At 39.7% G+C, this 23,738-nt stretch overlaps 2 protein-coding genes across 4 annotated transcripts in view; one reads left to right on the top strand and one right to left on the bottom strand.

Annotated features, from left to right (window-relative positions):
• The window catches only part of NUDT4 (nudix hydrolase 4), a 29,991-nt gene extending 26,251 nt beyond the window's left edge, over positions 1-3,740 (top strand). For all 3 annotated transcript variants that reach the window (XM_059816747.1, XM_059816744.1, XM_059816746.1), the window contains exon 5: positions 102-3,740. In XM_059816747.1, the coding sequence (XP_059672730.1) occupies positions 102-304 (203 nt within the window). In that variant the 3' untranslated portion in view covers positions 305-3,740. The remainder of the gene's footprint in view (positions 1-101) is intronic.
• A 5,233-nt stretch (positions 3,741-8,973) lies between these two features.
• The window catches only part of UBE2N (ubiquitin conjugating enzyme E2 N), a 58,192-nt gene continuing 43,427 nt past the window's right edge, over positions 8,974-23,738 (bottom strand). Inside the window, 3 exon segments of the mRNA XM_059817105.1 lie at positions 8,974-10,461; positions 11,072-11,212; positions 11,397-11,643. Coding sequence (XP_059673088.1) covers positions 10,421-10,461; positions 11,072-11,212; positions 11,397-11,643 — 429 coding nt within the window. The 3' untranslated portion in view covers positions 8,974-10,420.

Consider the following 23,738-nt stretch of genomic DNA (forward strand, 5'->3'; position numbering starts at 1 on the left):
TAAGTGAAAGAATTAAGGAAAAAATGAATGATCAGATAGCAACAAATAGAGCTGTTACAGATTTGTAACTCTGTTTTTCTTTGTGGATTATACTCATTCAGGAAGGAAAAGAGAATGGTTTAAAGTAGAAGATGCAATCAAGGTCCTTCAGTGTCACAAACCTGTTCATGCAGAGTACTTGGAAAAACTGAAACTGAGCTGTTCACCCACTAATGGAAACTCTGTGGTTCCCCCTCTTCCAGATAATAACTCCTTGTATGTCACTTCTGCACAGACTTCTGGGTTGCCCTCTACTGTGAGATAAACATTTGGATTACCTTTTTTTCATGTCATCACAAGGGGAGACATCTGTGATCACATGTAGGCATCTGTATAACTGTCAATTCTAAGTGAAATATGTGAATGTGTCATAATGTCAAATTCATTTGAACATGTTTTTCCTCTTTAACAATGTAAAATAGTATTTCAGCAAACCAAAGCCATATATGGATTTTTTTAAAGATGCCTTAATAGGCCATTTAAAAAAAAAAAATGAAACTTGAGTATATAAATTTCCATATCTGTTAAAATAAAATAAGCATCTCAGTGGTGTTCAGCTTATTTAAGACTTGTCAGTTTTAGTCAGTAGTTCCACAAGAGTACTTGCTTAGAAAAAAGCTTGAGCAAATAGTCTTATACTGAACTCTTATTTGGTATCCACAGATGAAGCGCCAAGATCTTAAGATGGCAGTATTTGGGTAAATGAGTGTGTTGAAGGCAGAGGTGCATAAGTGTGATTACAATAAAGCACTAAACCACATTCAGCCTGGCTAGAGCAAAGGATACCAACACTAAGCACTGCTTGCCTAAGTTATCCAAAAGGTTGCCTTGTCCTATGCAATCTTCATGTAATGTATAACTAAAGCAAGAACAACTTTGTCTTGCAACTACCAAAAGTAGCCACTATAACTCTTGTTTCATCACTTGGTCAGCTGATGAACTGTCAGAAGACTTAGGTGAAAAGCATTGTAGACCTCTCTTCCCCCATTTTTTTCCTCTTAGCATTTTGATTGTGTTTTGTTCGTGGTGTAATTACACTGCAGGTTCCAAAAACTTCTGGTCTTCAATGAGAAGCATCTTAGTAGTGTTCCTGCAGTCTGTTGTAATTTTAAAATGTTTAGAGGAAAGTAAGACTTACCCAAGGGGCACCCTTACGTTACAGAGGTGTCTATTAACAAGCATGTGTTGAGGTGTCTTGCCCAGCAGGGCCGAAGTAGTGGTACCTCCTGGGCTTGGAGACAGGTGGGTTGATGCTTACTTACGCTAGTGGAGAAATAATATTCCGTTGCCTCTTATTCAGAAAGTGTGCTGAAAGCCCCAATTTTAAGTTAATTCTTAAATACTTCAGTTTTACTGTTCTAACATCAATTGCTTTAGTTTCTTGAATTAAAAGCTGGCCTCTTGATAAAAAATTAGTTGGAATAAATGAGGTACAGCTGACAACTTCCCTGTTCTTAATTATTTTCTCCTCTCTTTCAGCCAAAAAGATGAAAACTAAATCCACTGTTGGTCTTAATGTTTTTACCATAGGATTACTTTCTCTGTGTGTGTGTGAATGGTTTCTCCTACAGTAACACAATCTAATTCATATGAACATCCTAATTCTGAATTTATTCTAGGCTCTAAACCCAACTGTACCTCCTCTATAGCCAGTCAGAACAGAGGCTGAGGTAGACCGTTACCTCACATGTGAAGTTTATTCTGGGTAAAGCTCATTCTCTTATACAACATTTGAACCTTTGTAAATAGTCCAACTAGTAAATAGTGAGTGTAAAATGGAAAATAAATGTAATTTAAAACTTTTGTTACTCAATATACAAATGGTTAACTTCTACTTTTTTAACACAAATTGTGTAAAATGCTGCTATAAATTAAACTTTTTTGTGCTGTTACACTTTTTTAGGAAAAAATGTTGTTGCCACAAGTTACTCCTTAGAAAACCAATCTTGTGCCATATGTAAATGCAGTGAAACTAGGGAGACAGATGATCTGATCTCTTAATGCTGCTCTCTTTGAAGAGGTATAAATACTACTGACAAGAGGCATGAGCCACAAAGCTGAAGACTTCTGAAATGTTGGGTAGGATGCTGCTTTCCATCCCTGTATCTCCTATTCCAGGTCATCTATGGAACTGGAAATAATACACAACTCTGTGCAGGTGCATCTAAAAGTGGAAGTGTTGCCAACAGTTTGTCCATCCTTTCAGTCATTAGGTGGGGGGCTGGGGAAGGATTGTTGATATTTCAGTAGTGTACACAAGAGTATGTGTACTTTACACTGAACCTAATCCAGATTGGGACATGATTTGCTCAGCTCACTTCTTTAAACTGAATGGTCTCTCAAAAGCACTGTTTGGCCAGGCAACACAGAAGAAGGTAGAGTTGAGTATGTTGAAGAATATCTAATCTTTGTTAGAATCGTACTCAGTGTGTAAGGGTAGTTCTGGCTCTAAAGCTGCTTTTAAAAGAGTGAATCATTTAGCTCCCTTTTTTGATCACTTAGCTCACTTTTTTGTTCAGTAGTCATTTTAACACTTTAAATTGAGCAAACTTGTACAGGCTTTCTTGTAACAAGATTATACAGAATCTGTGAAAGCTAAAACAAGAATCCAGAGTTTGAGTTCTTATTCATACAAAAAGCTTCTGTCTCCATTTCAGATTCTTGGAATGAAACCAATCCAAGCTCGTATGAGATTTACTGGTAATGCATGATCTTATTTTGTAACTCTTGAATTATGTATTTGATAATAATGTAAAAATGTACAGTATTGCTGTTGCTAACAAACTCAGAGTTGATTGCCTATAAATATTTTGGTTATTTTTTTTGGTCACACAGGTTTGAGCTGTTCAGTAGTGCCAGACAGATTTTTTTTTTTGTTTTAAAACAGCATTTGTTGTATAAATCTCTTCAGTCTCTATGCAGCCTTCAGAATGAAGCTCTGTTGCTTAGTTTGAATTCTGTTACTTCCTTTCAAAGATAAATGATCTGTGAATTGTAAAGGTAATTGGAAACACTTCAGTTATGCTACAGGGAACAACTGTAGTAAACAGGCAGTGGTATGGCTTCAGTCCTAACTAAATCTGACACTAAACTTCAACAGAAAGGGTCTGTATAAAAATCGGAATAGGAAGGCTACAGTTTTTTCTGCTGCCTATCAATTTAAATATAGAAGCATTTTGGTTTTACATGCATCTCTCTTTAGATGGGCCAAACCTGTTTCATACTGAGCAGATTTGGGATTTTTCTCATGCCATAAATTCTGTACAATGTATCCAGATTTGGTTCTCCAGAGGAGAAGGGGAAGAGACAGGTAGTTATCTGCAATTTTCAAGAAGTCTAGTTTTACTGCTGCTTTTCCTGGCTGTTAGGTCTTGAGATTATCATGAGTTAATTATGGTGGTATCAAATAGAAATAGCCTTAAAGTTTAAAATCGTGTGGACCCAGAATTAAGTGAAATGGATGTGCTTTTAAACACCACAGGAAATACTGAGGTATTGCAGAGAGGCTGTTAAAGTGAAAAACCTTATTTTGGTGCTTGCTGCACCCCTGACTTAGCCTAGCATTGGTCTGTTAACAATGTGCTGTGAAAAAAAAACTGAGAGGCAAACACTTGGTTTACTTACCAACATGGTTTGTGAAGTGAAAACTGAAGGGAGGGGCTGGGGGGGGGTGCAAATTACGTTGTAAACATTTTGACCTGCTTGCATGGATTTTCTTTAAAGATTGATGTAATAATTTTGACTTTTTATATTTGAGAAATATCAGAATAAAATCTAAATTAGTCCTGTGGATGATGTAGTCATTCCATTGCGAATACTGCAAAAGAAGTGTTTGTGTAAGAGTCTTCAATCCCATCTTAAATATACTTAGTTTTGTTTAATGTTTTCTACTTCTTGCCTCATCCTTGCACTCTAGCTTCATCTAGCTCTGTGGAAGAGGCCTCTGAAGAGCTTATCCCAGCACAACTGCCCTAGCTTACTGTAACTGCTGCCCACACCAATGAGATTTCTAACTCTCTACTTCCTTTTGTTATCTTCATGCCTGCCAGTTGCAGCATAGACATGTATTTAATATCTGTACAGTAATAGTGAAAGCAGCTGCATCAGATCAGACCAAAGGTCCATCTAGCCCAGTGCCTCATTTTCAACAGTGCCTGGAGGAATTAGTAACAACAGGACAGCACGTATTTGCTTAAAGTGCACCCCTGTCTACCACCATTTGTAGCTCAAGATTCCCCCTGAGCCAGACATAGTTTCTTTGTGCTGTTATAAGGGATTTCCTTGAACTTAACACCACACAACTCTTCCCCCTGCCCTTAGAACACATATGTCTCCACTACCCACCCCAGCCTGGAGAGCACTGCCAGAGCTCAGTCTGATGCTGCAGACACACCTCCTCTTGCCTTATTTTTTGAACCTGCTTCCTTCTACATTGTTTTGACAGCAAGCAGTTATTCTGGTCCCCCTTTCCATATGACTTCTGACAAGTAGGCAGTTACCACACGTCCTTTTCTTCTCCAGATTTAAGAGAGTTTCACCATAGTTGTGTCTGGCTCCTATCAGAATATCTCCCATGCATTATGTGAAGCTGAAGCACACAAGGAGGGGTAGAGTGTGTGTCAAAGCACAACACACAGAGGGAAAGGCAAAACGATTGACTTTTCCAAGACTCAGAAAGAAGGTGATAAGCTTCAACTTGAATCTGTTTTTTTTTTTAAACTTACCCTCTTACGTTTAGTGCTGTTCTGGCCTCAGTACTGCTGTGGCATGAAGCTAGGCACTGCATGCTCAGTTTGAGTGATGAAGCCAGCACTGTCCGCATTAGGAGGACAATGTTCCACACAAGGAGTGGTATCAGCTCTTAACCTGCAAACTCAGCAGCTGCAGGCATGTCCCTGCTTGTGGCAATCTTGAGTGCTATGGGCAATGCACCACCCAGAACAATGCTCTCAGACAATTTTCTGTCCCTAAATAAGCAGGAAATGCTGTTCAAAGAGCTAGTTTTGAAAGTCTAGAGACCACTGAATGAGCCTGCTGTATGATCAGCTGCTCTTTGCCTGATGGCCCATGCTGACCTTTCAGCAGCTCTCAGTGGTAGCACTGAGTTCCCAATAGATGTCCCTCGTATTTGCTACCACCAATTCTGATGGATGGACAGTATGAAGCAGCACATACAGCAATGCATGCTACTGGCCCAAGACCATCGCTTTATGCACTTACCTTGGTGTTGGCTTACCTGTGGCCTGGCACCTGTTACATCCAGACAGACTCTGTAACAAGGCTCTTGCCCTAAGGGACTTTTTGTCACCACTCAACTGCTTAAGTGTCCTAACCACTTCCTTCTTTCCTGCTTTCTGGGTATGCCACTAGCACAACCAATTTTTGAAAAAGGCAGGCAAACATCTACAGCAACAGAAGAAAGGAAAAATGCCATTAGAATCGCCTTACTCCTCTGAGATTAGCCCACCTTTAATAATTGTGCATGGGGCATAAGCCTTCAGTGTTACCTGTAATTAATAATAACAAGTAGCTGATGGGAAAAGCAGAGCAGCAGTACTTCTGAAGGCACAGCAGGTATTTGGGCTGAGATGAGCACACCTGCTACAGCAAGCAACAACTGAACATTCCACGATATCTTTCAGAGTTATAACTGACCTTGTAAGCCTGTCTACAGAAATCATGGACATCTGAACTTGGGTACTGTCAAGCAGGGAGGTGCAGATTAGGCCTGAACCAAAAATACTCCTTCACAGCAGCTCTGAAAACAGGAGCCCAGCCTACACCAGCGTATCTGAAACAATTTTGCAACAAGTAGTCCAGTCAGAGATGAGTTTCCCATGTGAAATAACTTTTATTTTCTTTTTTAAAAAAATAAAAATCTTTCTGTTATATGCCACACTTTCATCAATCTCTTTATCTGGGAAGGCTCTCGTGGTGCGATATACAGAAACTTCAGGTACTGTACCTCCCAGTGCTCTCTACCTTGAGGATTCTTGAGTATTCAGTGTCTCAGTGATAGGCTGATCACCCGTGACAACTCCCTAGCTCCAAACTGAGCTACCCAGATGAGTCATCTTAGGGTATAATTCCCTTTCCTAACACAGGTCATCAGTGGGTAGAGTTCCACTCACAGCTTCCACCACCACCCCCCTTCAAACCAGAGCCAGTTTTATCCTTAGTTTTCTGCCCTGCAGACAAATAGAGAACAGTCTACTTGCTCTTACCTGACCCCTTACCATAAGTGTTGAGGGGAGTTTATGAAAGCAAACACCACAGATGATAAAGTTAACCTGCTTGATGCCACTCTTCAGTGTACTTCAGTGCAACATAACAATTACGTATTTGCTGTAAAATCTTCCTGCACACTTTGACAGGCAAGGTTGCAATACACGGTACGAAATCCATCATAGCAGACGTGTAATTATTAACTTAGTGCCATGCTCCTAATGTAACATGGTTTAATAAAGCTATTAATTTGATCGCACTAGAAATTGTCCAAACTGTGCACTTAAGTAGGAAAGTCTTGTACTAAAGCAGGCAGATTTAAACACAGGCAGGCAAAAAGAAAAAAGCATCCTCTGAGCTTGTGTACCACAGCAGTCCCCTCTGATGGCTGCAGGACAGAGGTGTTGCTCTTTTTTCCCCGTACGGGGGGGGGGGGGGGAAGGCCAAAGCAACTGGAAAGTGGTTTATGAGAGAAGTTATCATTGTTTATCTTCCTTATTTTAACAGATGTTAAGGACTGTTAGGGAACTGTATTGCACACTGATAGCAGCCCACTACAGTTAAATGAAGCTCAGTGCCTATGTAATGAATAATCACTCTTCCTTTTATTTCAGTGTCATATTACATTACAGTCAAGACATGTTATTGACAAAACCTACCAGACATTTTACTTTAATAAGAGTAACCCTCAAAAAAAAAAAAAATCCCAAGAAGGAATGTACATAAATTGAGCTGTCACAATTTTTGATGTTACTAGTTCATTAAAATGTTTCATAATAATTTCAATGTGTTGGAAACACACGTTCTTGAAAGCTACAGAAGCAATGTTTCACTTGGTTTAGACTGAAGTCAGCTAAGATACAAAAAACCTGTTCCATCAGTTCCCAGGGATAATACACTTCACACCCATGACAGAACATGGCTACACATTAAGAGACCAGCACTGAATGGTTATGCAAAAATAAAAGCCTTCCAAATCCTCCTCTTGATCTAACAGAAACTACTGCAAAAGTATTTTGCATGTGTGCTTTTAGAGCCCATGTGATAACCCAGGCTCAACAGCAACAGTTACTATCCAGACACTTAATGCAATGTCACTACTCTCATTCAGGGTTTCAGGATGTTTGACGCATAGCACCAGTAATGCTAAAGGAAACCCATTTATTTTAAGTTTACAGTGAATTTATCCAATGGACATCCACTAAAAATGGAGATAAAAGTAATGCTCCCTAGAAGATAGCTGCATTTGCTAACCAGCTGTAATGATAGATGTGACAGAAGTAACTTTGAGTTTCAGATAATGGTTGTGAATATACACCTGCTTAACTGAGGAAAATGGTGTATCTAACTGGCTTCAAAGTATTTTAGACTAAAAGTTTCACACATTCCCCAGCTTGGCTTTACAAACCTGATTTAAGAGCCCTGTATAAGTTAAATACAAATTATTTAATATACATAATCAACTTTAAAATTATTAAAATATGCCTGAATAGAGCCCACCACAAGCAGATTTTAGTTCTTAGGAAGCCCATTTAAGATTTCCTTCATTACAACTATCATTTGAAAACAGTCTAAAGTGTTTTAAAATACAGTATTTTACCTATCCTTTTACACCATTAATTTCAGATATGCCATCATCGCTATGGACTCAGACGTTCAAGCTCAGACAGCATGGACTTCTTTAATAAAATCTCAAATTTGTTGAGCTAGTTAAAAAAAGAACCTAGACGCATACTGGCTACTGTGATACTATAGAACCATTTGAGTACAGTCACTAGCAAATGGAGGCAGGGCATTTTTTCTATTAATATATTAACAATATTCCATCAAGAACTTAATTTTAATTACATCCTCGATCAGCTGCCAAGTCTAGCTGAGTTTTAAGGCCTGAACATACAAATACCTAGCCATCTGCTAAATAACCTTGGGTGTGGATTCATCCCACCTAGTTTGAAGTTGAATGGCCTAAGTGCCAGCTGAGGTCCTGTTTCTCTACCAAAGGAAGGGAAAGCCACCTTCAAAGGGGGGGGGGCTTAGGTGGATCTGACTGTTCTCTGGGGGTGCCACTCATCCTTGGACTAGAGACAGAGCTGAGGAAAGCTGTATATGTAGTGTAAGGTAAAGCTTTAAGAGGTAGGTGAAGTGAATCCAGGGTCTACCACACAGCTCATGTAGTCTCAACTGCCTGCCACAAAAGTTGCCCATGTTAATAGCACATATGGGATGTACGCCAGCTAAACCCAAACATATGCTCATTTTTAAGGAGAAGGCAGGGTTAATGGTGCTTACCCACTCTGAAGAACAAACAATTTGTTACAAGCCCTGAATGCAACTTTGGCTTACATCCAACACAGAAACTACTTTTGAAACAGGTTTTTTTATAGCCCGGTCTGGTGAAAAAGTTGAATTCTGAACCAAGCTTCAACCATGTTACAAAAAGAGTACTTCCGAGGGACAATACCAGTTACTAGCCACTGAAAGCACTGTCTGTTGGAAAACGTAGTTTTAATATATATTCTTCATCTTACATAACAGCACAATAAATACACCACATTCTATAGAAATTTCAGATGACACTGGAGTAAGAAGAGGTGAAAGAGGGAGAATACCAATAGACTACATAACCATACCCCTGAATTGCATGACAAAACTCTCCCCACTGCAAGCTATCATTTATATACTTCAGGTTGGCCTTGCCAAAAGCTTTTAAGCTTTTTTTTTGCCTTTTTTTTTTCCCCCCTCATGAAGGAGAGGGCTTGGGGAAAGGAAAAGAATAGGGACACAAGAAATTAAGGGAAGCAATAAGATGGGTTCCCAGAAAAGATGCTAGACTCCTAAACAAGATACATACACAAAAAACAAGGATGAGAAGGAAGTTTTTAATCACTTTCCTTCCCTCCAATAAAGAAGCTTTGTTGCTATTTAAGCAGACCAGTTGCTCAAGCAAGTAGGTTTATAAGGCTTGTAGAAAAAAACACTGGTATGAGGCGCTAGCAGTAAGTGGTTAAGCAAACATCAGTTGATACACAAGCTGGCTGTAACAGTGGTTCTACACACTGGTATTTCATGTTAATAGAGAGCAGGAATTAAAGAATGTAGAAAACTGTGTAGCCTAACATCTGATGACAAGCAGCAAAGAGAAGTTATGCAGATGCTCGTAATTAGTGCTGTCATTTGCTCTCAAGCTCCTACTTGATTATGGTTATTTCCATGAAAATGCACATCAATGCATTACTAAAATTATGGTTACAATGGTTACATCAGAGGCTCGTTTCTAAAAGTCACTCCAATGCAATTTCATCTTAAATGGGCCAGGTAAGGTCACCTACATAACACAAGCTAATAAAAAAGTCAGCAAACAGAAGCAAAAAAATCTTGTGAATTCTACCTCTTTACTGTTTAACCTGTCAGACTGGTAAAGACAAATTGTCAATTCTGGTTTCAATTTTTTTAAATAAGATTGTCACATTAAAGAAATGAAAACACAGAAAAATAAACTGTACAAAGGCAAAGTAGAATAACAAAAAATATTTTACTAAAACATAAGATTTACAGGAGATTTTCCAGACAAGCCATACAAAATGGTCACAAGCTTTTTCTTGGAGGGATTTTTCTACACTTGACAGCAGAATCACAATATTATTAGTGAAGGTGATGAATGTTTAATGTTCCCATTTTTTGTTCAAACAATGAAGCTTGTCCAACTACAGCGTCTAAGTTAGACTGGGCTAGAGGGTATATTCTAAAGTATAACTGGTTAGCTGCTTTTACCAATGCAATTAGCATCACCATAAAAAGGGAGGAGGAGCCCACAAAATTAAAACAAAAAGCCCCACAGCTAACCCTGCCTACCTTCATTCACAGTGCTTATACTTAAACCATGATGGGAAAAATGATTAAAAGCAGAGATGTGGTGCTGCTTTTAAACAATTTCACAACAATCCAGATGATACTTCTAGCCTCTGCTCATGCGGTACAATAGTGAATTAGGACAAGACACAGATTTGCTAATGTGCATTTAATCACCAAAGGACTGAAGATGTCTGGGCTTTTATTCTGTAATGTTTCTAAGACTGTGTCCATTAAATGCAAACAAAAAAGGAAGAAGTCTTGGCAGAACAGGAGAAGTGATGCACACTTGATGTTCAAAGCGCATTTAAATATTATTCATGGCATATAGCCTAGTCCATGCTCTGGCTGTAAAGAAAAAGAAACACATTTAAGAAAAGATATATTTTTCAGGCTTTATTAAAGTAATTTTAAATACCTATTTTTAAAGATTGCTTTTATACCACTACTGCAAGTACAGAAAATGTATCAGTTCTGAGATTAACTGCAATTTTGAACTCCAGCTGCTGTCAACTTTTGTGTATTATAGAAGTGGCCTGACTACAGTGGATTCAAAAGTGAAGAGGCATAATGTAGCAATTTTTTCAATCCATTACAGCCTGCAACAGAAGCAGGTCTGGAAGAGATGTACTTTCTGAAACCAGATAATCTGTTCCTTAAGCTTTAGAGGAAAAGCAGTGGTGCGTCCTTTTATTTTACCACAACTCCAAATTAGACACACTTGCAATTTAGGAACATGAAAACTCAAGATAAAACAGATCGAGGGAGCTTTTCTTCTAGCAAGCCTCATAGACTTGAAAATAGACCACTGCAGGCATATTCAGGGTACTTGGACTATGGCTGTATGCAATAATTTCTGCAAGTTGCAGACATAAAACAGAAGGTCAGGATTTACATCCCCCAACCAATTAGTAATCAGCTACTTCTCAATACTAGAAAAAAGTGTAAGATACATCACCTGTCTCTATGGCTTGGGCTTCATTGGTCTTCCATTGCTCAGCTACATCATTTGCTAGTGGATCATCTGGATTGGGAGCGCTTAACAAAGCCTGGATTGATAGCAGAACTGTACGAATCTGCAAAGCTGGGGACCATTTATCTGAAGAGACATTTATAGCAGTATGAAACACCATATTCACGATCGTCTACAGAAATAGCAAGTTTTCCCTCTCCCAGATTAAAGAATAAGGTATTCTTTAAACAAATGAAATCTCTTTTCAGGGTCTATTTACAAGTTTCTGTACTTAATAAGATCACAAGAAAGAAAACAAGGTAGCACTTACCTTTCAAAATATCTAAACATATTCTTCCCAACTTGTCTACATTAGGATGATAAATTTTGGTCATGAAACGTACTTTAGGAGCTGCCATTGGATATTCTTCTGGAAGGAACAGTTCAAGTTTAAATGTCCCACCCTCAAAGGGGGAATCCTGTGGACCTGCAATGACCACGTGAAAATAACGTGCGTTGCTTTCATCTGGCTCTGCTTTTATCCCAGGGACTGGCTCTGCCAGCAAGCGCTGGGTTTCCTAAAAGAAAAAGATGAGGCAATGTAACAAATACAACCCATTTAAAATAAACATGACCTGTACAAACTATTTTAAAAACAACAAGTATTCATTATGAGTTATTTGCCTACATCCACAGAAACTATCATGTTAGACAAACACCTTCAAGTCAAAGAACATGTGCAGAAAAAAGATGAGGATGTGGTCAACTGGTACGCATCTTTTTGGAACCCTCAACTGCTGTAATAGCGTGCGCTTCTATAGTGCAAGGTAATAGATAACACTGAAGCTGTCCTCAACAAACTTCTTAACTTTTGATTAAACTACTGCCAAGCTGTTATTTTTCAATACACTTAAAAGCACTTAGTACTACAGTAAAAATACCCAAACCATTTCCCACTCTACCTTAAACAGAAAATCCTTAAGTGAAAAAACTAAGGGCTAATCACTCACAGAAAGTGTTCAAGATTTACTCTTAACAAGAGTGGACTGTTTTATTATGATGGAATCAATTCAACTATGAAGAACTCAAAAGTACTACTCTACTGCAACACTAGAGGTGTTTTATGTATTTACACATATATATGCCTAAATAGCTTTGGTGTGAGCACTTTTCAGCCTACATATAACCATGTTTAAAGTCACCCTAACAAACAGTAAGAGACAGGCAAGTTGTTCTGTAAAATTAGGGAAGCCTGGTTTCCTACAGAGATTTGTATTCTTTGTTGCTCAATTCTTCTGCCCATAGCACCAATCCGACCTCAGGTACCACACTGTGACCGTAGATAAGAGCTGCCCACGTTCTGACCATCCATGCTGCTAATGCACTGAGCGGACAGACCAACCAAGTCCTGTACATCTTTCCCTCTCCCCTGCTGCCAGCATTCACAAGTCTTATAGCCACCATTCGGCTCCTTCTTACAAAAAAGAACCCGAGGCCAAAACAGGCAACAGGACACTAGGCAGAGACAAAAAGTCCTGCTGAAGCCTCATTTCCTCAGGTAATTTTAGCCCCATTTCCTGCTTTTCCTCTAGCTTATTTTTACCATGCACAGTTAATTTTTTCACCACCTTTCTGTGTTGGCTTCCAAAGAAAAATTATCCTGTTTCCACTGAAGAAAAATGGTAACTTGTAGGTGTAATATTAATTTATTATTCTACTTTTATAGCACGTTTATTCTGTGTGTCTACAATAGCAGTAATACAAGCACAAAATAGACAGATTACCTCTACTTGGCTGAATACGTTCTTCAAACATAACTGAACTGGTACAATACTGGCATTTTGCAGAAATAAATTCACACAGCATTTAAGTGATATGGGTGTCTTGATGCAGTTAAATAACACCTCACTTTATATTATATATTTGGTTATATTTTTGCTAAAGAGAAGTCACAGTAATTAATGCTAAAATCCAGTTATTAATCTCAAAATTGTCAAGGCCCTACAAATAATAATATTGAAGTTATTACTATGCAAATATGCAAACATAAAAATACATTTATCTGGTCCAATTCCTTGTTATGACTACATATTGCCTACTTATTGGCATTGGCTGCTAATGCCTATGCCGCTTATACACCTTACTGGAAGGACATCCAAGCTTCTTAGTGCTGTCTTCACTCACTTCTGCAAGTATATTTTTTTAAATTATACATATAAATTTATAACATACTCAGAATTTGTGTTCTGCTGGCTATTTAGTTGTACAGTAATTCTGTAGAAAAGCAGTTATAATGAATGCTTAAAGCTTTAGTTCAGTGGTATGAAGTCAGTGAGTAAGAAACTATAGATTATCCCTGCAAATGCATAAAACATTCTCCATTTCTTTCAGCAAGGTTTCAGTATGAGTGCTGCTGCAGGTAAATGGGGCAATTTGGATTTCCACCTAAGAAGGATCATATACTTACTACAGTTTGACAGTTTTGGCAAAGGAAACAGTGTCTTATGCCAAATGCAAACTAATACAGCAAGCCAACTTGAAATTTAAAAAGAACTTAACAAAAAGACCCAATTTTTAAACTTCTTCACAGCTGCTACCACCTGGACTTTGCCAGATACATGCTAGTAGGCAAATCATGGGTTTGGTTCTTATGGGCATGCTTAAATTTAAGACTTTATTTTTTTAAAATAATAAGGGTAACACATTTTAATAGCTGGGCTGAGCTCAGCAGTCCCTAGCCCCGACTCAGTTATTCTGGTCCCCAGACTGCCTCCCTAGTTAAGCCAGTATGCTGACTGTAACCATACCAGGCAGCCAATCCTGGCTTAAAAGAACCCAGAATCAGCAGTTCTCTGGCAACAGCGTCAGCGCTTCTACCTGCCAGTGTAACTGAGGGAGCAACGCCCAGCTGCAAGCGGCACGTTCTGCCACTAAAAACCATTTGTCAATAAACAATGAGAGAGCCCATGTATGAGAAAAACAATTCTTTTGATCGAGGTACTGCATTATACTGAAGGGGCTATACCACTGCTAGTATGTCATCACATTCAGATAGCCTTTTATGCCTTTCCATTATGTGGCCACAGTGACCTTACTATAAAACACCATAGAAAAGGGGAGTGCAAAGAAAAGCATTTATGCTGCATACAGCTACACTAGCGCTGAGGCTGCTCAGAACCCATGCAGGCCCCCTGCGGAACATTAATATTGGATGAAAAATGCTTTAAGCAAGCACAACTCACTTCCTGCACTGTGCATGGAGCCCCATTGCTATCAGCATAATTGAAGCTGATTTCAAATAGACATGAGGAGGAATACTTCCAAGAAATCTGTGAGGGAATTGATTGACACTTATCTTTCATACGTGCCAGGCTCTGATGCAGCCATCATGCCAAGAGAGCAAGCACCAGGCTAAGCTTCTCTGACACACACACAAAATGATAGGTCACAAGTCCTGTAAACGTACATCACTACCTTTTTATGCAAAAGCTTAGAAGCATCTTCGGTTCAGAAAAGGCATCTTTTAAAACAGTACAACACAGACAAGCTTGTTAGACTATGAAAAACACAAGAAAGACGTTGTTTATTAAAAGAACATGAAACGTTTGTACATACATCAACATCACCTAAATTCTGACAGTCAATAAGACTTTTACCCTTCAATTATGAAGAAATTTATAATAATATCTTCAATATATTTTGGAGGAAACCATGGAAAAGGAACAGAAAGCAAGAAATTAATCAAAAAGTTACGTTTTAAGGTCTAAGCATATAAAATTCTTAAACATAAGTAGGTCCAGTTCTAAGGTGGTATCAGGGACTTGACTTCCACATTTTACAGTAAGATGGCCAGTTAAAGACACGCTGATACTAAAATCAATTTGATTTGCCCTAAGGCTTGGAAAAATAAGTCATATTTGAGGTAAACAGTTGTCAGTATACAGGGCAACACTATGCACCAAGTCAGGAAACTGAACTGCTTAAAGATATCTCTTTTTTGAAGTGCACATTGCCAAAAAAACCAAAAAAAAACACAAAACAAAAAAAAAGCTGTAAGTTACCCACAAGAGTCATGAGGTGTGGACTCAATATACAAACAAGGAAATATTTAACTACATGTTGATCTTACTTCGTAGTTTTGTATTACTTTCCCCAGAGGATGGTTACCCAATGAAAAACAGTCTCTCAAACATGTTAAAATAAATAAATAGCTTCTAATTAAACTTTTAACTTCCCATCTTTTTGAACTAAACAGGAAGATCAAGCATATGCAGTACTTCACTTTCCAGTATCTTTTTAGACAAAAATCTAACACTTTTTTAGCTGAGGAAGAGAGTTTTGTGCAATCTGTTACTTCCCCCTTTCTCCCCAAAACTGACTTTGAAGTCTTTGTCCAATTTCAACTTTTCTGTATGTTTTGTAAGCTGTCAGTGGCTAAGACAGAACCCAAGCTCAGTGCTACCAAAGAGAAAGACATGAAGAACTCTGATATTACATGCTGGTTGGAACTTGGCCAGTTTATTCCAACCACATATGTACTATTCTTGCCTGGCAGAACACCCTGCCAATAAGGATAAAAAGAGCTGGGACACCCAAATATTAACATGCTAAAGACGAAAAAGGAGAAATTCACAGAAAACCAGGTTTTGCAGTTTTGCTGCTCACAATAAATGTTTTTTTTACAATATAGCGGTTAATTTTGTCTTCATGGGAATACAAATTTCCATCTAAATTAGTGTTCCAGAACAACACTTTATAGTGTTTATTAGCCTTCCTCTAGCATACTGAAGTAAGTTTCACAGAAGAGATTTCAGGATATGTTTTGAGCTCTAAAGCATTTAATGAAGTATCCCATGCTGCCATGTTATTTCTATTTGTCACACTCTGCAATGTTTTTAGATTGAGATCTCTTCTCACTCCTGCTTTTACTCCACTTTTTCCAATTCCAAGTTAATGTCATAATTTCCATTGACTAAAGAAAATTAATAAACCCAAAATGAAGATACATGCCAGTCAGTACTTTTAAAAAAAAAAAACACAACACTGTCATTCACAACTGGTTATGCCCCCCACAATTTTATCTTCCTTATTTTTAATTAAGTGGTTAAAAACCACAGAAGCATTGAAGGTGTTTTGACAAGCAAAAGCAAAGCTTTTCTTATTAACACAGGTGTCCTGAAATAGAGTGACAGATGACACGGATGGGACAGATGGTGTAGCTGACTTTCTGCACAGCTATTCTTCATAGAAGACATTAAATTGAAGACTAATTGTACCCAAGGGGGGAGAAACAGTCAACCTGTTTTTACAGTAACCTGTGAGGACAAGAAGACTTGGGAAGACAGAACGCTGTGATCTCTAGAAGAGACCAACAGAGCAGGAGGTGGGGGTGAGGGTTTTTCAGGTTGCCAAGACAGAGAAGCCACACAAACATGATTGATTGCAGGCGTGTATGTTTCATTCTTTGAGCTTTTGCTTGGTTATCCTTGCTTTCAGTGGAAGAAAAAAAAAGTTAATGAAAAGCAGACATAACCACCAGGATTCTCCTAGTTCATACACCCAGAACAAGACAGAGCCCTTCTTTAAGGAAGTGAACTGAACAACCCAGAAGATGCTTCCATACAGATACGCATGTAAATCAATTGTTAGAGCACATGGAGATATGAACAAGTGTACAGTGAAGGAATCCATTAGAAATATACTACTATTTTAATTACTTCCAGTCTTGCAGAAGTGTTCATAAAAACCTCAAGCTGCCAAGGCCTCAGTCAAAACAAAGATTTCTGTATGCTACATTTTTGGATAACAAAAAGCTACTTCAGAAGTCTTACTTGCTATCAACAGATTAAGGCAGGATCAAACAGTGGCATATTGGCAAGTAACTACAATCAGAACACTCATGTATGCAAGTATTTGCAAAAAAACTCCAAACATTATTTCTCACATAGCAGGGTCACTGCAGCTGAACTGAAATCTCTAAAGCTTCACCTGTCTGACAGAGACCACTCCAGTAGTGAAGGAAGAAATTGTTGCATGGGATTAGACAATTTTTAAAGCTTCTTCATTGGTTTTCAGAAAGGAGTACTATATTCTTTGCTTGGAAAAATAGTTGCAATTCCATTCCCTGTACTATGGCAATAGTTAATCGCCACAAATTTCACACTGCCTGCCAAGGGATGTGGCTGAAAAAGTTAAGAACAAATCAGTATCTAGCACCTACAAAATATGGGAACTTTAAGGCTACCATATGAAGGCCACTAGAATTTAAGAAAGAAGCTTGCTTGGAAAGTCAGCACAAACTAGCTCAAAGAAGAAATCCAAGCTCCATGTCTTCAGTCAAATTTGCTTTGCTTAGTAATTCAGCTGCCTGCATGCTCAATTTCCTGACACCCCAGTTTTCTTGTTTCATATTCAATATTACTGCTATACAGTTACCTTCAGTAAGTAAAAAATTCTGCATATTAATCCACAAGTTAAACACAAAAGTCTTTAGTGAGATGTTACAATTGAAGGAATACACTTTTGGACAGAATCTAACATGGTCCTCTGCTCTATGCAGTCCTTTAATACCAGCTGTAAAATCACCTGGTGAAATTCAAAATCCATTAGAATAAAGGGAGCTTAGAGAAATCCCAACACCTTACAAAGCCTGAACATTTTAAGCTGATAAATGAGCAGCCACTGGGGAAAGGAAGAAAAAAAAGCCATGCTGCCTTTCCACTTCAGCCTATTATGGACCTTCACTTTTGCCTGTATAGCTGTCTCTCGACCTCATGGTGAAACACAGCATGTAGCAGATCTGGAAGAAAAAAAGAAAAAATCATGCAAGAGTGAAGAGTCCCTGATGCAGTTCACCACATGTCCATGCAAACAGCTGTGCCAACAAAAAGGAGGGTGCGAACACATGCTGTCAAAAGGATGGGAGAACAGACTGCTCCTTTTGGTGAAAGAGCTGGTTCAAAGAGTTGAGATTGCAGGGTTAATCACAGTGAGATACTAGTGTAACAGATTACTATTCTGTAACCAACCTAAAAAGGAAACACAGATCCTACCTCCTCATTCCAAAGGAAGAAGCTTAACTACCAAGAGGGCTAATTTCAGGAACAGATGGTAAACTGCTCAATTAAAGTCTATAAAAGTCTTAAACGCCAAAGACACTGTATATCTTCTTAGTTGTTATAAACGGTTATCTACCAACCTTTTATAGTGTTGAGACTACAGAAAAGCATCTTTACGACTAGCAGCTTTATGCTAGTACCTTAAAAAGAGAGACATAATATCATTAAGACTTTCAGAGGTCAACATAGCTGTCATAAAATTATTCTGAAACTTCAAAACAGAAGACATTAATAAGGCCTCTTATGCAAAAAGAAAATATTGCAGGTCTTAGAGCTGTTAAATATTTAAAATGGCACAATACCACATCTTTATGCAAAATCTCAAAGGAATGATTCTTCCTTGTATTTTCAGCAGCACATTTACTAGCTCAATTCTCTATGCAGTAGTCAAGTAATTTACCTTCAGCATCACCTACTAAGATGGAGGTTACACCTCTACAACTTTGTCAGGCCAAGGCAAGGTACAAGCCCTCTCTAATCTACTTTAGACAGTGAAAAAAATGTAGGTAATATCCACCTTTACCCATAGGTTCAACTAACCATAGGTGGCTTTATTCTGAACAGATCAGGGAAGACAGATGACGGATGAGTATCTTTGCCTTAATAAGACTTAATCTGCAACGGGAATTGGAGCTCACAGCTCAACTCCCAGTGCTTATTGCTGTCCTCTTGCCAGAAATCATCATCCCGCAAATCTGCTGAGAAAGTAAACCCTGTCAGCATTCCCAATTCCACTCAGGAAAAGTGAGCTGGGCTCTCTTACCTAGATCTTTAACCCGAAAAATGTTGGCTGAGAGCATAAAAACTCTGCTGCCATCTAGCAGAGGGCAATAACTTCCAACAGAAACTGATGAACAGTTGGCATTGGCTGTGGGTAAAATCATCTTCCACCAGTACGAATGAATGAAATCTGCACATCTCTTGATATGTTTCTTCCATAGGTGCTACAAGCAAGGGTCTCCAAACAGCTGGCTATAAAACAAACTTCTTTGGTAGCCTTGGCCATTTATAAAAGGAACAATAGGATGCAACGCTGGATGAACAGTCCCAAGATGGCCTAAAAGAAAGTTATTGGTAAAATGAAAGAGGCATCCAGATTGAAAGACACATCGGCTTGCCTCACTTCTTTGAGACATAAAATTTGTATTTTGTATGGCCTAATTTAACTGCATAACTGTCTAGGCATATGTACAGGGTATAGGTGTCAAGGTGTTGGCAGCAGGGGGGTTCCAGGGGTGACCTCTGTGGGAAGAGGCAAGGGGCCAGACACAGTCAGCTCCAACAGACCTGCTGCAGGGTACAGCAGTGCCCATCAGCCAAGCTAGCAGCACATCTGGGAAAATGTATTTAAGAAAAGAAAAAAAACATCACACAGAGAGAATAGTGAGGAAAAAAAGGTGCGAGCAAAACTAGTATGAACACCAAGGTCAGAGAAGGAGGGTGAGGAGGTGCTCCAGGCACCGGAGCAGAGATTCCCTGTAGCTCATGGAGAACCAGAGTGGAGCAGACATCCACGCTGCAGCCCTTGGAGAGGACCACGCTGAAGCACACGAAAAGCGTGAGGAGGAGGGAACAGCAGAGAGGTACCGTTATGGACTGACCACAAACCCCCATTCCCCATCCCCCTGCAACCATCAGGGACAGGGGGTGTAAAAGGGGGCAAAGGTGTTGGTTTAATTTTGTCTTTGTTTCTCACCATCCAACTCTATTTTACTTGACAATAAAGAAATTAATTTTCCCCAAGTCAACTCTGTTTTGCCTGTGATGGTAATCGGCAAGGGATCTCCCTGTCTTCGCCTCAACCCATGAGCTTTTCCATCTCATTTTCTCCCCCTGCCTGGCTGAGGTAGGGAGAGTGAGATGGTGGCTGGGCGGGCATCTGGCAGTTAGCCAAGGTCAACCCACTACAGCATAAATCACAAGGTGACTTTTAATCTGGAATGTGTTTGAACTGTTGTATCCAGAAGCACTTTTAGAGAAGATGTGGTAGACAGTTTCAGACTCCGCAGATGATATTGCAAATTAGAGTTTTTCAAAAAGAGATGACAGACTTAAAATGAAAGCCACTAGCTCCATTTTCTGCTATAGTTGAAATGATAACACTTATCACTTGGAGGGTACCACACATACCAATTTATGTGGGAGAAGATGTGATGAGGAAAAAGAGATATCTTCCAGTTTAGCTGATTGCTCATCAGTCTCTTCAGTATTTGCTTCCTAAGGGAGATCAGACATTTGCTGCCAAGTCCTCCAGGAATATTTCTATAGCAGATGAAAAGTCACTACCAATAGCAAAAAGCAAAGAGATTCTTTAAAAAAAAAAAAAGTTACACTTAAGTTCCACTATCAATGACTAAAAATTAGTGCAAGTCCTTTATCTCATTCTTCATTGGCTTCAGCCATTGAGTTTACAACTGAGTCAAACTGCTTTTCTCCCCACCATTTCAGCCTAGTTCTCAGTCCTTGATCAACTTCACTCACATCTATAACTACCTCCATCTTTTCCTTTCCTCACAAAATGCAAGGGTTTGCCCAAATGGGAAGCCCTAACTTCTCAGCAGTAGCACTAATTAGTATAGTCACCATTCCATGCACCCCTTTCATCAGCCCAAGCGTTTGCAAAGTCAAACAACAAATGAGATCACAGAACTGTTTTGGCTTAAAAAACAACCTTTACTGCAGAGTTCTGAGCCCAATCAGTCCCTCAGTCCAAGTTTACCACAGCAGCACAAAAACTTCTGAGCCAGCACAGCCCAGGGTAAATCTATCTATACAGTAAGGCTGTTCAACATGAACCGCAGGCTAATTACCTTAAGAACTTCTGGTTAATCTAACTTAACTAGGTGGTAACTTTTCTGCCTCGTGCTGGCGCTCTGCAAAAACCATGGAAGTACACCACCAACTTCAGCATTTCAATTTAGACTACATACAGCATACATTTGTTTCACATTTTTATTCTGATTGCAGGCAACCCTTGCCAGCTACCAGTGCCATTATCTTCCAACTACATCTAATAGTTTGGATTAATTTTGGGGTATGAAATAGAAACTAAGGGTTTTAGCTGCACAGGGTGAAACTTAAAGCAGCATATTGTCACACAGACAAGTTATAATTACTTGTCAAATGGCAATTCTTTCCTGTTCTGTCAGAGTGGCATAGGGGGGAAGATCACACTGATTTCCTTCACCAAGAACTGGTAAGTTGCACACAAGGTAAGCCACATCCATTGTTTTGCTTCCATTTTTGAGAGGGAGGCAGTAGGAAAAAGTGAAACATCAGTCAAAACTGTCTTCTACATATAGGGATAAAGCTGCCTCAGAAAACCACAAAGACTTAATTCAAAAACTTTTTATAACAGTACATCACATTTTGGCACAAATTCTTCCAGGGTCTATCAATTCATTAGCTACAATTATGTAAAGAACTGGCTATAACCAGCATTACTGAAAATAAATTGGTTACCTAAGCAGATGTCATATTGTCAGAGAGACTTCAGAATGTTCAGGTTAAAATTATAGCACTGTAAAACAACTACATTGGAGAAAGTCTTCTGAAAATAATGCCTGTCTTTTAGGAAAAAAAGGAATAGCAATAAAGCCCATTAAGCTGTAAAGCAAAGGTCAATCATCATAAACAGAAGGCTGCACTTGTGGTTCCCAGTAGCTGGCCTCCACATGAATGCTTCTCTTCCTTGCCATATAATCCCTGAGTGTCGGCATCCCACATGCCTCCACTTCCTGGACTCGTTACTAGGCTAACATCTCTGTACACTAATGCTTCCACCACCCTGCAGGTTCCCATACACCATCACCAGCCCCAACTGTATCTACCCCCAAAAAAAACATTAATTAGTACTCAATCTATGGACAATTGTCCAGCAACTTGAAACTACAGCTCTGCTTAGCAAGCATCATGAACTCTGGACCTCACAACTCACAATCTTCCTTCATGCACTTCTGGTTCTCCAGTTCCTATCACCACACAAACAATTTTAACCACTGCAAAGTCACTTACAGTGAGATGAAGACAAATATACTCCAGGTAACAGCACCTTCCCGGGGTGGGGGAGGGGGGGTGGGGACGACGACCCACACAAAAAAACCCAGAATCTATCCACTCTTGGAAGAAGACCTTGTTGCCAAACAACAGTAACATGAAGAGGGGCATTTTTAAGGTCAGCATCACTCTCCCCTGAGAATGATCTCATTCTCAAATTTCCCACAGCAAATTACAGGATTTTGGAACTGTGAAGCTGAGATCCTCTGCAAATTCCTAGAGGATTATCTATGCACCAGCACAGATCAAGCTTTTCATGGTGCATCTCCAGCTATAGTAAAGTAAGGCATAACTAAATTCACTTAGCTAATACTGTAAAACATTCCTGTAGTTATACTGATGGAACACATTTGCATTAGTCTTGCATTAGTATACAGTGCAGAGTCAACTATCAAAGTGTGGTTAAAGCAAACAATAATTCATACAGAGCTTCTGTCCAAATGCCATCTGTATTGTGTTTGTGTGGCAAGGTTTTGGTAGTGGGGGGGGCTATGGGGGGGGGGGGTGTCTGTGAGAAACTGCTGGAAGCTTCCCCAATGCCAGCTGGCTCCAAGACTGACCTGCCGCTGGCCAAGGCTGATCCCATCAGTGACAGTGGTAGTGCCTCTGTCATAACATATTTAAGAAGGGAAAAAACTGCTGGGCAACAGCAGCCAGAAAGAGGAGTGAGAATACGTGAGAGAAACAACTTTGCAAATACCAAGGTCAGTGAAGAAGGAGGGGGAGGAGGTGCTCCAGGCACTGGAGCAGAGATATCTCTGCAGCCTGTGGTAGAGACCATGGTGAGGCAGGCTGTCCCCCCACAGCCCATGGAGGTCCACGGTGGAGCAGATATTCAATCTGCAGCCCGTGGAGGACCCCACACCAGAGCAGGTGGATGCCTGAAGGTGGCTGAGACCCCGTGGAGAGCCCGCGCTAGAGCAGGCTCCTGTCAGTCCCTGTGGCCCCGTGGAGAGAAGAGCCCACGCTGGAGCAGGTTTGCTGGCAGGACTTGTGACCCCACGGGGGACTCATGCTGCAGCAGTCTGTTCCTGAAGGGCTGCACCCTGTGGAAGGGACCCACACTGGAGCAGTTCATGAAGAACTATAGCCCATCGGAAGGACTCACTGGAGAAGTTAATGGAGAACTGTCTCTCATGGGAGGGACCCCATGCTGAAGCAGGGCAAGAGTGTGAAGAGTCCTCCCCTTGGGGAGGAAGGAGCAGCAGAGAGGAGGTGTGAGAAACTGACCACAATCCCCATTCCCTGTCCCCCTGCACCACTTGCAGGGCAGGGTGGGGTGGGCAGGTAGAGAAAAATCAGGAGTGAAGTTGAGCCCGGGAAGAAGGGAGGGTGGGGGGAAGGTGTTTTAGGATTTAGCTTTTATTTTCTCATTATCCTACTCTGATTTGGTCGGTAATAAATTAAACTAATTTCCCCAAGTTGAGTCTGTTTTGCCCATGACAGTAATTGCTGAATGATCTCCCTGTCTTTATCTCAACCCCATGAGCCTTTTGTTA

The sequence above is a fragment of the Gavia stellata genome, chromosome 4 (assembly GCF_030936135.1).
Source record: "Gavia stellata isolate bGavSte3 chromosome 4, bGavSte3.hap2, whole genome shotgun sequence".
Classification (NCBI taxonomy): domain Eukaryota; kingdom Metazoa; phylum Chordata; class Aves; order Gaviiformes; family Gaviidae; genus Gavia; species Gavia stellata.